Source organism: Buteo buteo, chromosome 10 (assembly GCF_964188355.1).
Source record: "Buteo buteo chromosome 10, bButBut1.hap1.1, whole genome shotgun sequence".
Taxonomy (NCBI): Eukaryota; Metazoa; Chordata; class Aves; order Accipitriformes; family Accipitridae; genus Buteo; species Buteo buteo.
In genome coordinates this window covers 12,755,100-12,769,316 of record NC_134180.1, presented here as the reverse complement: position 1 = coordinate 12,769,316, position 14,217 = coordinate 12,755,100, and the positions used below count along the sequence as shown (strand labels likewise).

The 14,217-nt window shown below is 43.1% G+C and overlaps 1 protein-coding gene across 1 annotated transcript in view; it reads right to left on the bottom strand.

Annotated features, from left to right (window-relative positions):
• The window catches only part of HMCN1 (hemicentin 1), a 210,130-nt gene extending 197,939 nt beyond the window's left edge, over nt 1-12,191 (bottom strand). Inside the window, exon 1 of the mRNA XM_075038698.1 lies at nt 11,784-12,191. Coding sequence (XP_074894799.1) covers nt 11,784-12,051 — 268 coding nt within the window. The 5' untranslated portion in view covers nt 12,052-12,191. The remainder of the gene's footprint in view (nt 1-11,783) is intronic.
• Between the last annotated feature and the right edge of the window lie 2,026 nt (nt 12,192-14,217).

Genomic DNA, 14,217 nt, shown 5'->3' with positions numbered 1-14,217 from the left:
GAGGGGGGCAGCTGTCTTCTGTAAGAGCCGATTCATGCAGGCACCTTGAAAGAATAATTTAAAATTTTCTCTGTACAACACTCATACATCCAAGTTTATTTTGGGACACCCATTATATTATACACAGGCTCTGAACACTTATGTGGTTGATTCATTGTACCTAATACCACACACTAACTGTTGTATTACCAAAAGCATATGGTAAGGAAGCCACTATTCCAGAGCAAACAGATGAAACTGCTAATAGGGATACATTACTGAAAATAAATTCAACACTTTCAATTATCTTTTGTTGCATGTGATGTATGCAGCTTGTTGGCTTGGTGTCTGGGAACATGTCATTTTCAAATATGCATATATTTTACCAGTAATGCTTTGCAGACTGAAATCTGCAGCTAAGTATATTTTAGGAAAAGGGCTACAACTTGAGCAAAGCTAGAAAACTGCACACAGTCTCTGCAAAGAGAAGTACCAAGGATGCCAAAGAAAACCAAGATGGAAGAGTACATGGGATACAGAACAATAAGTTAACATATCTTCATAGATACACACAGCTTGTTTACACTTGTAATACACATTAACAATGTGCATCACAGCCCCTATTTGTGGCTTACCCCCACAGAGATTATCAGCCTCATAGCTGCTGGTATTACTCCTTTAGCTTACACAGAACAGTCTCTGCTGAACACTCAAGGTCCAAACCCTACTGACAACCTGTGGTAAGGGCAAATGAGATGTAAGATGTTCTGCTTAGCCACATCATTAGGCATCCACCAAAACCCTCTGCAAAGCAGACTCACAGAAGCCCCTCAGCTTATGCTGGAGCTGCCTGCACAGGCTGCCTCTGAGCATTACTCAGTTTTAGTAAGTTTCAAAATGCCCTGCCAGGGTAAGTTATTCAGCAGGACTCAAGGTCTGGGGTCAGATCAGAACCAGAGAGGACATCACAGTGTGGGCACAACCTATTACCCCATGTGAGCTGGGCTCACCTGAGCCCTCAGTATCTATATGGTAGGATGAAAAACAGTATGAAACAAATCTCGGGGACTATTATTTGGACAGTCAGCCCCAGATCAGGAAAAAGTTAGAAAGCCTATCACTTGACTTCATACCTCCTAAATTCAGGGCTTCAACTGAACTAACCTTTGCTCCCTGTGCAGCCAGCGAAAGCAAATGAGACCTCCAAAGAGTATTTAAAAATTCACAGGTCATGAATTGCTCCATAAAGGTGCCAGTTTCTTTTTGTGAATTACAAAAAGAACCTTTGGGTAGCTAGTCTCTCAGCTGAGGTTCTCCAGCTGAGTACCTGAAGTGAAATGGGATTAATCCACTCTTCAGTGTCATGACATAACATGACCCCATTCAAGTGCTTCAGGAACATGAAGTCATTGTGCTTTTCCTCTGGCAAAAACAGGGAAAAGCTCAGCTCACATCTACAGTTACCAAGAATAGTTGCATATGTTCTTCAAAAGGCAACGAGAAGTTTAACCATAGACCACAAGGGCATATGCGTGACCTAAACCTCTCTGATCCCACTTAAAAATATAACATTGCAAACTATCCCTATACAAAATGCAAATCTTGGGCCCAGAGTTCACCCAAAAACAACTGCATAGCATGAATTCATAACAGGCATAACTGAAGGATCTCATAAATCAGATCTGAGCGCAACACACCTAAAAGAAGAAATAAACACTGGCAATAGTTATAAAAAATGAATTATATTCAACAATGTAATTGAGGGGTAAAACACATTTTCTCTGGCAGTAGTAAAGAAAGCATATGAAGCAGCCAGCCCAGAGCACATTTCATTAAATCCATCCTATTTCTTCTTACAAAACAGTTGATTATCAAGGCACGGTGAGCTGATCAAGTAACACCATCAGTCTCTTTCAACAGAGAAATTGTTTTGCCATTTGCAAACTGAAAAACATATGTTCTCAATATTTTCTCTGAAGTATGCATCTCCTTCAAAACCGAAGTCCACAGCATATGCCAAAAATCAAATCATTGATTGGAAAATATATACCAACTGGCATCTGAGGACTTTCTCTGTCTAAAGGATGCCTCCTGTCATTTCTCAGGCCACATTCAAAATCCATTAACTAAATGAAATATCTACTCCTTTTCTGTACTCCTTAATCCATCTTATCGTGATCCTCAACTGACTGAATTGAATCCACTCTAGTATAAATTCCAAGCAGCCTCCAATACACACACAAAAAGTGCAAAGCACAAGTCAGAAAAAGACTAGCGACACATACCTCAGGTCCACACAGCATAACGGAAATAGCTCTGAGGTTCCCAACAAGTTGGTACAGTAGGATGAAGAATGTCGCAGACATATAAAGCACTGACCCAATATAAACTCATTTTGCTCACCGTTGGTTAAGAAAAGTTAAAAGCAATTTGTACCAGCAAATGGAGTCCCATCAGTCCATGCCTCCCTACACAGGACAAGTATTGTTCACCACCCTGCAGTTCACACACGGCCCAGCTCTGTATCACGCGATACAAAGCTTTCAAAAGGCATATGAACGCGTCCTCATGCCTGATCCAGATCAAGTTGGTATTGCCAGATGGTAGTAAGGAGCAAGGATTAAGGATCACAGTCTCAGTTTCAGCAGTCTTCAGTTCTTGGTTTGTTGGGGTTGTTTGGTTTTTTTCCTTCATTCTCCTCTGAGAACTCAAGCTGCTCTCTTCAGTAAAGGCATTCGCTATTAATTCCCCACCACAGAAGGCATTGGTTTTCATCATTATCTTCTAGCATTGCTGCTTTAAAAGAGCAAGGTTGGCATTTCAAGAGGCAAACATTCTCTGGTTGGCCTCCTTGTCAACTTCCCTCTCTATATTTCACTGACAGTTCATCTTGCAATGAACACTATTGCCTCAGTTAAAGTGAGATAAAGATGTATATAATATTTATGCCTCTTCATTCATTTAATTACTTTGCATTCTCAGAAAAATAACTCCTTTCTTCAGATAAGAAAGAGACAGAATATATCAATCTCGAGGAGGGACAGCTTAGTCATAGGTTAAAAGCACTTGAGGATCTGCATCTAATTTTATAAATCATTACAAATTTGATTTGTGGGCATTTAAACCAATTCAGTAGATGCATACATACATCATCAGAAGTTTCTCTTTTCTTTCCATACCATAGAGCTCCCATCAAGAGCCATAGCCAACATGGCCTACTGTTAAACAATTATTGCCATTAATAGGATTAACTTGGCTTCCATACATGACTGTGTGGAAGCACAGGCTCCCACAACTTTTGAGAAATAAATGGAAAATGGGGAGAAGAGGGGAAGGAGAATGGAGAAAGGCAGAAGACTAAAATTCAGCTCTTACACTGTTGGTATCTACCTTCTCCCCGCTGCTCCCAGTTCTCAGACATTGCTAACTTAGATGAGAGCAACTGCCATTCCCTGCTTCACAAGGAGGAGAAGGCACAGTCCCCAGCTGCCCATGCAAGCAGAAAACACAGCTTCAACAGATCCTCCTTCCACACAGTGTTTCAGAGGGATTAAGCCATATTCACTGCTTGGGTAATTCAGGACATGGTGAAATACACTCTACAGCCACTTCTTATCTGGGGCAAGGGTTCACTGGTTTTTCAGTTTAACTAGCACCAGCTTGATCACTTTCTAATCTGGTTCAGTATTGTGTGATATTTACTTTGAGATGAATCGGCAAATAGTTGAAGTAGCAGAAATAATGGGGCAGCAACCTCTAATGGGAAGGCAGGGACATCTTTTTGTGCAGAAGAACAGCAGCTGAAAGACCAACCAGACCTTCATACTGTCACTGTGTGGATTTATGCTGCTCTTTAAATGTGTATTTTATGATGTACACCTACACTTCTACACTGATGTCCCTGAGAACAGTGACAAGTGGCTTCTCAACAGGTTCAGTTCACTGCAGATGATCTAAAGACACAACCATATCTGGAATGGAAGTTACAGAAGCTACACACCACCCTTCCATTCTCAACAAGGTGTGTGATCCTCCAGCAAAGTCTGCATTTTGCTATCTAATAGTCTTCAGAAAATACAATAGTAATACATGATATGCAGGAAAACCTACTATACTGGGAAGTGAAAGAGTTTTTCAGGTGCATGGGGGGATAATAGTAAAGTAAAGATTCTAAGGCAACTGATAGAAAGCTCAAAACAACTGTATTTGGGAGTGAATTTAAAACTCCATACAATTGTTTGCTACATTGTTGCATACTTAATGGTTGAGTTTGCAATGGCACTGTAATAGTGACTGCTATTTGGGACACAACAGGGAAAGTACCCTCTGTGTGAACTCCAGAAGCGATAGAGAACATGCATGTGCTGCTAAACAGCAAGCCTCATTTGCTAAACAACATCAGTAATAATTATTGGGACAGAGTAACATTGGGATGCATTACTAATGAGCTACAGAGCTTTTCATGTAATTGTCACCACTTGGAGCTGAGGATAGCAAAGCAAAATAGAACAAGTAGCTTCTGTGTAAGTTCAGTAGGCAACAGTTTCAAAAGTAACATGAAAAATAATTCATAATGCAAAGCAGAAGAGAATGACATATTTGAGGCATTACCACTTTTTTTCCCCCAAGGAAAAAATCTCCAGTGTATCTTCAAGTAAAAACAGGGATTAAAAATCCTTTCCCTTGCAAAAAAAGATACAAGAATTGGGGGGGAAATTACCATTGTGCATACCTTCAGGGCTGGACAGGCAAAGGTACGACAGCAGAAAAATAAGTTGTAAGTGATGGTCTAGTAGGCTTTTGGATGATGTTGCAACATTTTGGCTGTCTCACAAATCTTGGAGCTTCTGGCACTAGCAATACTGTCTTCTGTAATCTATATAAACAGCTACTTTTAGAGGGACCCCAGATAAATCCTTCCAGAAGATCAAGAAAACAGCCATGTAATCATATAAAATTGATTTTATAGATATCACAACATCTCTGTTAAGGATGACAATAAAGTTTCAAAACACTTATTTCACATACAGTCAGTACAGTTATCATAGAAGTCTCAGAGATGGAAAATATCTGTAGGTGCTTTAGACTTTATCCTTATCAACTCAGAGTTGGTCGCTATTATACAGTATTTGTGATTGTCATTCAACTGATAACAGTAACAATAAAATTCAGTAGTAGTAGTAATAACAATAAAGAGGCAGTATTTAAGCCTTAAGGAAACAGAGTATTTCCTGCTGAAATTGTCAACAGTGAAATAATAAGTAATAATAACACTTCAACAGTTATAGCACAAAGGGCAGATCTAACAGTTATTATGCCCAGTTCTGGTTATCATTTGTCTTCAGGCATACCAAGACAGCACTGAACAGTTGTAAATTTACATTGTGTCTCCTAAAACATGAAAGACAGACTCAAAACTTGGATATGCACTCATTATTGCTGTCACTATATATCTAAGGAAGTCCAAAATAAATCATACCCCAAAAAACCTTACACAACCTTGAGTTTTTCAGATAGGATTTTCAGAAATTTCTGAGGCCACCAAAGAACACTACTCAAAGATCAGCTGTGATGCATTGGTAGAGCTACTGCACCAGAACAGGGAGATTCAACTTGTTAAATTAGCACTTTTTTTTTGCCCCGCTTTGGATTTCAGGAATATGAAACCCACTCAACGCTCAAAATAAGAAAACTATTTGAATTAAGTGGAGAGAATAATTTTCTTGCCTCTGGCCTTACTCTTTTACCAACCAGAATTGGGGCAACTCTTTTCTTTCCTTCCTATAAAAACTATGGGATTTTCATAAGTTCCCAGTGTTTGCAAAACATTTCCCCACAGGAACTTCATTGGCAAGCGGTTTATTCCTCCTTGCCAACCTAATAATTTGTCTATTTCAAATATTAGACAGTTTTCAAACAGTTCTACGTACTGAGGAAGGTGAGGAGACCCACTGAATGTGGACAGGAAGAGCTACTGCCCAAAGACAGGCAGACCTTCCCAGAATCCACCAAGTCCTCAGTTCCTGATGGGCAGAGATTCCCATTTCCATCTCACTGTGTGGTTTGCAGAATACAACAAATTGATGAGACATCTGCCCAGGACACACGCACACAGCAGCAACCCACTGAATCTTTTTCTTAAGCAAAAGATACACTGTAAAAGACCAGCAATATCCCTCCCCGCCTCTTCTCTAACCCCTCTAGTTCCATCACAGTGTACTCAAAACTCAATTAAAATCTACTGTATTACACCCACACAGTGCTAAATGTCACCCACTAAGGACGTTTATACCCCACCACAGCATGGCTTGTAACAGACCAACCTCAAATAAGTGCTATTACTTACCCACAAACACAATGGCACCAACAGGTCTACATGACCCCCAGAATGAGAACTGCAAGGGAATGGCACACCGCAGGACTCCTAGACTTTTCTCATGCTGCGCCCATCCCTTGTACGAACGCCACTTCTGTGGTGCTAGCAAACTCAAGGTACCAGTACAAAATACTGTACTTCCTTTAAACTTGTCCTCCCTGCTTTGAAAACAACTGCCATACAGTTTCTCCACAGCCATGTCCCTGTTCTTTAGTAAAACTAATACCAAGTCTTGAAGCATTTCTTCCCCCACCCAAAGGAAGCTGAGGGAATCCTGAAGACAGTGACCTTCAGGCTATACCAGAAGGACCATTCAACTTCTCCCAAATGGGAAAAGGTTTCAGACAACTGATTTATATACATTCAGCCTTTGCCTGAAAAGTTTAATAGACACCCATAAATCTGAGAGTAAAGCCTGTGGCCAAAGGCCTCAAGTGACAGAAGAATGCAAAAGGGGAAGTGCAGGGCAACATGTTGGAGAAAAGCTGTCAGAAGAGTCTGATGTAAGAAACCTGCTGGGCAGCGAAGAGGCAGCGATACTGTTTACCTGTCAATACAGAAATGACAAAGTGGTGGCTTATATTGGGAAGGCTGGCTATGCAGCCTCTGCAGTTGAATTAAAACCAGGAAGAATTTCAGCTGAGCAGGGGTGGAAGTTTTATTGCTACACTCGAAGGACTATTTATTCTTCATCACTCACAAGTGTCTTTTTCAAGGCAGAAGTTAACATGTAAAGGAAAGCTTATACTTCTCCATTTCAGCACACAGCTTTCCATCTCCCTTTATTATCCATTTGTATAACCACAATACTTTTCATATCAGGAAGTATGAAAATTTTTAATTCCATTAATAGCCTAATTTAAATTTTTTATGCTCATCCTCTGGAAAAAAAACCATTATTTCTTCTTCATTACAATTTCTAAAAAAACCTATCAAACCTGCAAAAACCAAAGTTCTCAGACCTTTCATATGACCTTCTGAACTTGTTCCAAGCCAGTATGTGGCTCAGCAGCCTAACCATTGTTATGGATATAGCACTGCAAGTCCATTAAATAAAGGAGACCCCAGGTTATTAAGTTAAATGTAATTATGTGCCTTTACTCCGTGATATAATTAGAGCTTTACTCCCAAAAAAAGAGGAGTGGGATCAAGGAAAAAAAAATAAAATATTGTATTTCTAGTTCTTCATTTACTATGTGACCCTAGGTGGATGACTGAAGTTCAATACCATTTTCCCATCTGAACAAAGTAGTATTAACGTCTTCCCTTTTCTCACATAGGCAATACATTGCTGATCTGATTTGTAAGAAAAAGGGTTAGGAGATGCTCATATCAGAGATTTGTAGACGTGCAGAGTATTAACAGGCAAACATCATCCTGTGCACTAGGGAGTCCAGAGGTTATATATTCCCTTCATTTTTTCTTGTAATTAATATTATTGGAGTTTGGTCTATAAAATAATCATTCACACTAAAGGAATGCTGGATTAAATCACACGGAGTCAAAGTTATTACTGGTATAATTCCATTAGCTTTACAGAAAAATACTAGGGATTAATTCGTCCTCTTAAGCTTATTTTCCATTCCAAAATTCCTTAATGGCATAAAGGAAAAATAAAAAAGCTGGCCACAGATGTTAAATAAAGACATTTTGAGTCCAATCGCGTTTCCACAGGATACAATGGGAGTTAGGAGATCAGGACCCACAACACACAACAACAAAAGCATTTGCTGATCTTAAGCTTTAGCTCCAATTCAAAATTTTCCTGGGCCAACTCTTCTTAATTTGGGACTTATTTTTTTCCCCCTCCAGTTTTTCCATTGAACGCAAGTCTGGCAAGAGATTTCTTTGTCAACAGCCTTTTCACTATCTACAAAACTTCTGTGAACATCTTTAGGCATTGAAAAACCACAATAGAAAAATTCCTGTCATCTGTTAAAACATTGGACATGCTTACACATGAAGTAGAATCCAAAACAAAAGGCTTTTTCAAAATGGAGATCTCAGCATACCACCAGATGGTACAGTGGTATCAGAATGCGAAACCCATTACAAATTTTTTCTGTAGGCCATAACTCTATGCCAAAAACCTCAAGTTTGTTACTAAAAAATATACACATTTTAATTATTACTGTTTTACCAAAACGTCATAGTCTGAGCAAAATACCATTGCAATAGTCATAACACTACATTTAAATCTACCAAAGGCCACAATGTGTTGGCACATCACAATGCAGCATTAGTATGCAGCACTTTGGTAACAATGTAGTCCAGTAGAATATGAGAGGATTTTTAAATAACTAAAATTATAAATAATTCAGCTGTACCTTGTGTGATGTCAAGTACCCTTCCAAGACAGATTCTTATATGGTTTTGTTGAATACATTCTCCTTGTCAACAGCTCTTTCTTTATGGTACTTAGAAAGCACTTGAGCTGTTTCACTAACCAGTACAAATCAAGCAGTGCTGCAAAGTGAATGACTGGGGCACTGTTCAGCATACACTGTGCAACATAAATTAAGAAAACAATGGAGTTAAAAGCCAAATCCATACCAACTTTAAATTGTAATTACCTATCAATAAAGGCTGTATCTGGATTAGGACAGCTTTATACAAAGAGAAGCTCCTTGGATTCAAGGTCCAACTGCTGCACTCCTTGTAGAGTTCCATTTGCCTCATGGACCACAGTACCCCACAAAAACATCATGAAAGTCTATCTGTGGGGCAGCTACATAGAAAGTTCTTTTTTGAAGAAAAATTATCAGTTGAGCAAATAACCAGACAACTTGGCGGGGGGGGGGGGGGGGGGCATCTCATCAATTTAGTTGAGCAGTCTTCAGACAGAACAACACTAGGTAAACAAATTGGACACTCTGAAATACAAGCCAAGCAATAATTTTTTATTAGGTTTTTGAGAAAAGTTACTTCTCTATAGATTCAACAAAGATGTTGAACTGGTCACAACAGTATTTCTTGCATTTCTTTTCAAGTGCCTAGGCTTGGTCATCATCAGATGTAAAATACCAGATTACCAGCAGTCTGAACTGCTACATCCACAAAATTCAAGACACTGGACTGTGAAGGGTCCTTCTAACTCAAAGAAGGACACACAGAAATAGTTTTCAGAAACTAAGACAAAATTATGTTTAAAATTATACATTTTCCACTTTCAAACAGCTTTATGACCTCACAAATTATCCATCACGCTAAAAAGTAAGACCCCCTCTGGCTGTGCAAGGAAGAGAGACACGTAACAGGATACACCAATATATGTTTGCCTGCAGTTCTTTGTTGTATAGGTCAGCTCTCTGCAGGTTTAAGTTTCAGTTACTCTACTGAATGAAATCTAACATTTGCCAAGGAAAGGGATCTCCTGTGGAAAGAGAGGGAATGGGGGAAGAGGCAAGGAAGCAAAAAGTCTGTGAGGCGGGAAAAACGTGAATCAGAGGAAGGTGGCAGCAGATTTGTTGCTGGTGAGGTATGTACAGAACAAGAAGGTCGGTGGTACAGTAAAGCATGATTAAAAGAATCAGTCTAACAGAAGCAAAGATCCTGGAGAACCAATGGAAGCAAGAGGGTCAGGGAGATGGGAGAAAAGGAATGAAAAGGTAAAAATGTGCAGAAAAAAAACTGAATGAGGAAGAGAAAGAAGAAATCAACTATTGAAACAAAAGAATTTGAAAGCAGCCTGTGATGAAAGCTAAGTGTTGGAACTACTTGTGATACAAAACCTGGAACTTCTTTCTACCAAGGACGCACAGGAACAGAGGACCATCCACACAAACCTGCAAACTAAAAGTGCACCACGCAAGATCATCTTCTTGCTCCCATGGTTGGTATAGATACCGAAGCCCTCTAAAAAAAAAAGAGAACTACCAATTCGTACAGTGAATCACTCTGGTGAGTAGAAAGGGAAGATGTATAAAGTGTGGTTATGGAGAGGAAATAAACCCAAGACATTCCCAGCCCAACACGTTGATTTTCTGCCCCATCCAAGGAGAAAGAGCTCCAAGGAGAACTACCAGCTTGATTCTCCAAAAGGATGTAAGAGTTCTAGGCTCTACACTTGGCCAAAATCTCTTCCTTCTTGCTTGCTTGCTTCTGTGGCATGATGCTTTTTAAGTTCCATATATGTTTGTTCCATAAAATAACAAAAAGGTAAAGAGGGGAAAAAAAAGAAAGTGACACCAAAGGTGAAAACAGTAAGGTACATAAACAGACCGTTTTGTGATAGGATACTCTGATACCACAATGATGGACTCCCTATAAGGGAAAAGAAAAATAGAGAACCTATACAAGCTTATAGATAACAAAACAGCAAAATTTGCACAGACAAGCTTTTCTCTAGTTTTCCAAGCATTTGGTTTAAGGTATTTATAACAGTAGCAAACATGTATCTTGTAAGCAGAAGTATCTATGACTGACAGGAAATAGAAGGGGTAGACATGTGATGACATCCCTGCAAAAATTGAACTCTTAAGAATTGACTTCTGAAATATCATATTCTGAGACATTCCATGGGGACTAGAACCAGAAAGGTCATTTTCCAGGGCTTTTTCCCACTCTTTGATTCTTTAAAGAGTTTTTACTGCATAGTACAGCACACATTACCAGCCTGGGGCACCCTGTTCCTATTTCCTCTTCAAGTCACCAGAAGATATTTGACAAGGAAAGAGTAAGAAAGCCAGAGAAAAGGGACAGGACAGGAATAGAAAACAGATGCTGAAAGAGAAGAACACACAATGTATAGCAGAAAGAAAAAAAAAAAAAAAGGTAAAATGAGGGAAAGAAAGAAGAACCCAAACCAAAAAAACACATCATGTAAAGCTCCTGGATCATTTCAGTGCAAGTTTCTCAATGTAAACATGGGACAAGACTGGAGGAAAAGCGCAACTGTATTATGTACGTTCGTAAGTGTATTCACGTAGAAGGGCACTGAAAAAAAACTTGATAGCTTTGTTACTAGTATGCCCGCTCTCTATTAGGACAGAAGGTCACTGAAGCCGCTTCAGCTCGTGTTAGAATTATTAAGAGGAGTACTTGATGCCCTAACGCACTCAGTGTCCGCTTCGCTTTACCCTGAAGGCTTCTGGAAGGTCTGCTGGTATCTGTCTGCACGGAGACAGGGAAGGGGTCCGGGAAACTTGACTGGCTCCTGGCAAGTCACCGCAGCGGAGAGACTCGTGTGGCAGGCACGGCCGAGATGCGACAGAAATACTTACGCTCCAGACCCCTGGGAGCGCAGGGACCCCAGCCTTCCACAACAGCCAGCCCCGAGCAGGACCTCCTCCGCTCCCCTTCCCCCGCTCCCTGCCTCCCCGCGCCCACCTCGGCCCGCGCCGCGCTCCCTGCCGCGGCTGCCGGGGGAGCCCCCGCGCCCCCGACTCTGCCCGGACCCCGCCCGCGCCCTCAGGGGAGAAACCCCTACCTGGGTCGTGGAAAGGCACCAAGGCGAAGTTGTAAAGCGGCCGCTTGGGTCTCTTCAGCGACGTTTCCAGGATCTTGGACGCCCCCTCGACGACCTGCACCAGGTCGTCGTACATGGAGCCGGTCACATCAAACACGAAGGCCAGGGTGGAGGCTCCCTCCGGCACCGCCTCGCCGCCGGGCTCGGGCGCAGCGCGGGGGCACAGAGCGAGCAGCAGCACGGCGCCCAGACCCGCTCCCCACGCTCCGCTGCCCCCGCGGAAAGCCATCTCCCGCGGCGGCCGAGAAAGGCGCTCGCGACGCGACGCCCGCAGGAGCGCGGAGGCCGGCGCCCACCCGCTCCCCTCCGCGCGGAGGGCAGGAAGCGCCGCAGCTTTTGTCTGCGCGCGACCGCGGCCCCGCTCCGCCTTTCTTATCGGGCACGGCTGGGGCAGCGCCGCCCCGAGGGAGAAGGCTGAGCCCCGGCCATACCGCGGGGCGCGGGAGCTGCTGCCGGCGCGGCTGAGGCTGGAGTTGCCTCAGGAGCCCCGGCTGCGGACTGAGGCGGCGCCCGCCCCGGCCGCGGCCCCGCCCCCCGTGGCCCGCCGCGGCCCCTGCCCTCACCTCGGGGCCCCCTCCCGCCGCGGCCGTTAGCGGGCCGGGGCCGGGGCCGGGGCCGCCCCTCACACCTGGCCGCCTGCTACCTCCCCGGCCCCGGCCCCGGCCCCGGCGGCCGCCCCTCACACCTGGCCGCCTGCTACCTCCCCGGCCCCGTCCCCGGCCCCGGCGGCCGCCGAGCCCCGCGGGGGAGCCTCCCTGGCGGGAACGGGGCGCCGGCGGGTGCGGTAGAGACTTGCCCGCCACGGAGCGGGGTCTGCGCCCCCACCTGCCGGGGCGGTGAGGACGGCGGTGCTGACCCGAGCTCATCCCTAGGAAGGCAGAGGAGCGTATTTATTCTTTTATTATTATAAACGCTTGATACGAGACTGAACTCGCTCCTCCGTGCACTGCTGCCCCGGTTCTCCCCTCGCTTCGGTTACGCTTCCACAAGTGCTACCCGAAACCCAGAGGCTGGACCTCCTGAGGCCCCTTCCAGCCTCGCTTCTCCTCAGCTTCTATGTATGTATTCTTACAGTGACTATTAAAGTGCGTTGTAAAGACCCCAAGATGTGATCGCGACCACGGCTCCAGGCACTGACGGTCTCTGGTGCGAGAGAAGGGCTGGGCAAGGAAGAAGAGAAAGGGGCCAGAGTGGTGGTTTAGCCCTGCTCAGGCGGTGGAAGAGATTAAAGGCTATATATATATATATATATTTCAGAGCTCCTTAGTTGTTTAAGGATGCAGCCACCTCTCAGCAGGCACCTCTTGAACACCCCGTGGCTGACCCAACGCCACACGAAAGGTCTTGGGGGAGAGCCAGGAGTCGAATCCCCATTGCCCCTGCTCACCGCAGTGCTTCTACCACAAGCCTCCCTTCCCGTCGGCTGCACCAGGTGCTGCGGGGAGCAACGGGACATCGTTTTAAACACCAAGTGGGAGGGAAATCACATCCTTTGTTATCAGCGGGACGAGTGAGGTGGATGAGGCGCGCAGCGTTTGGTGCAGCTCGGGAAGGTAGACCACAAAGCAGAATTTACCTCATTAGTTTGCCTCCTTATTTTACTAATCTTAAAATTGGTGCTAAAACTGCACACTCAAAACCATCATATTGTGACTGGAAAATTAATCATGTAGAAACATTGCTTATCCTAATCAAGTTATAAGCCTGGAATTGAATTATAAAAAACAGATGTTTACATTCTTTCTCCCCTTCAGCACTGATGTCATGAGAAGGAAGCACATAACCAGAGCTGTGCAAAGCATTCGCAATAAAACCCCAAACCATGGAAAACTTGCCTCATCTGTAACTCTGCTAGCAGAAAACTCAGACCAGGTTTGTCAAAAATATTCACAAATCTTGTAAGTAGAGATGCATTCAAGCCATAAAATAGGAATATGTATTTTGAACACCCTAGAGACTGGCAGCACTTGGATTTAAGGATTTCCTTCAGTCCTTTATGAAGATGAATTCCTGTTACATTTTTCCTCACAAAGCAAGCCATCATGTTCTTTCTGTCTTAAATTATTTCTCATTTAAATGTAAACAAGCTAGAACAAACCTAGTGTCTTCTATGAAAAAATAACCCTCCCGGACACATACAGCTGCATCTCTAAAAAAATGTCATTTAACATGGGTTTTAAGGTACAAGATAAAGAAAAACCTTTATTTGGTAACAGTGGAAACTGATATTTATTTTGGTTGCCTAACACTTTCCACTATAAAATATCCTTGAAGCTTGGAAGCTCGAACACTATTATTCACAGCAGGCCTTTGAAATTTGCAGGAAGAAAGCCCTGAAGCAAGAGGAAGGATTTTTTTTTTTTCCTTCTCCAGTGAAATTATTTTCATAGTTTGC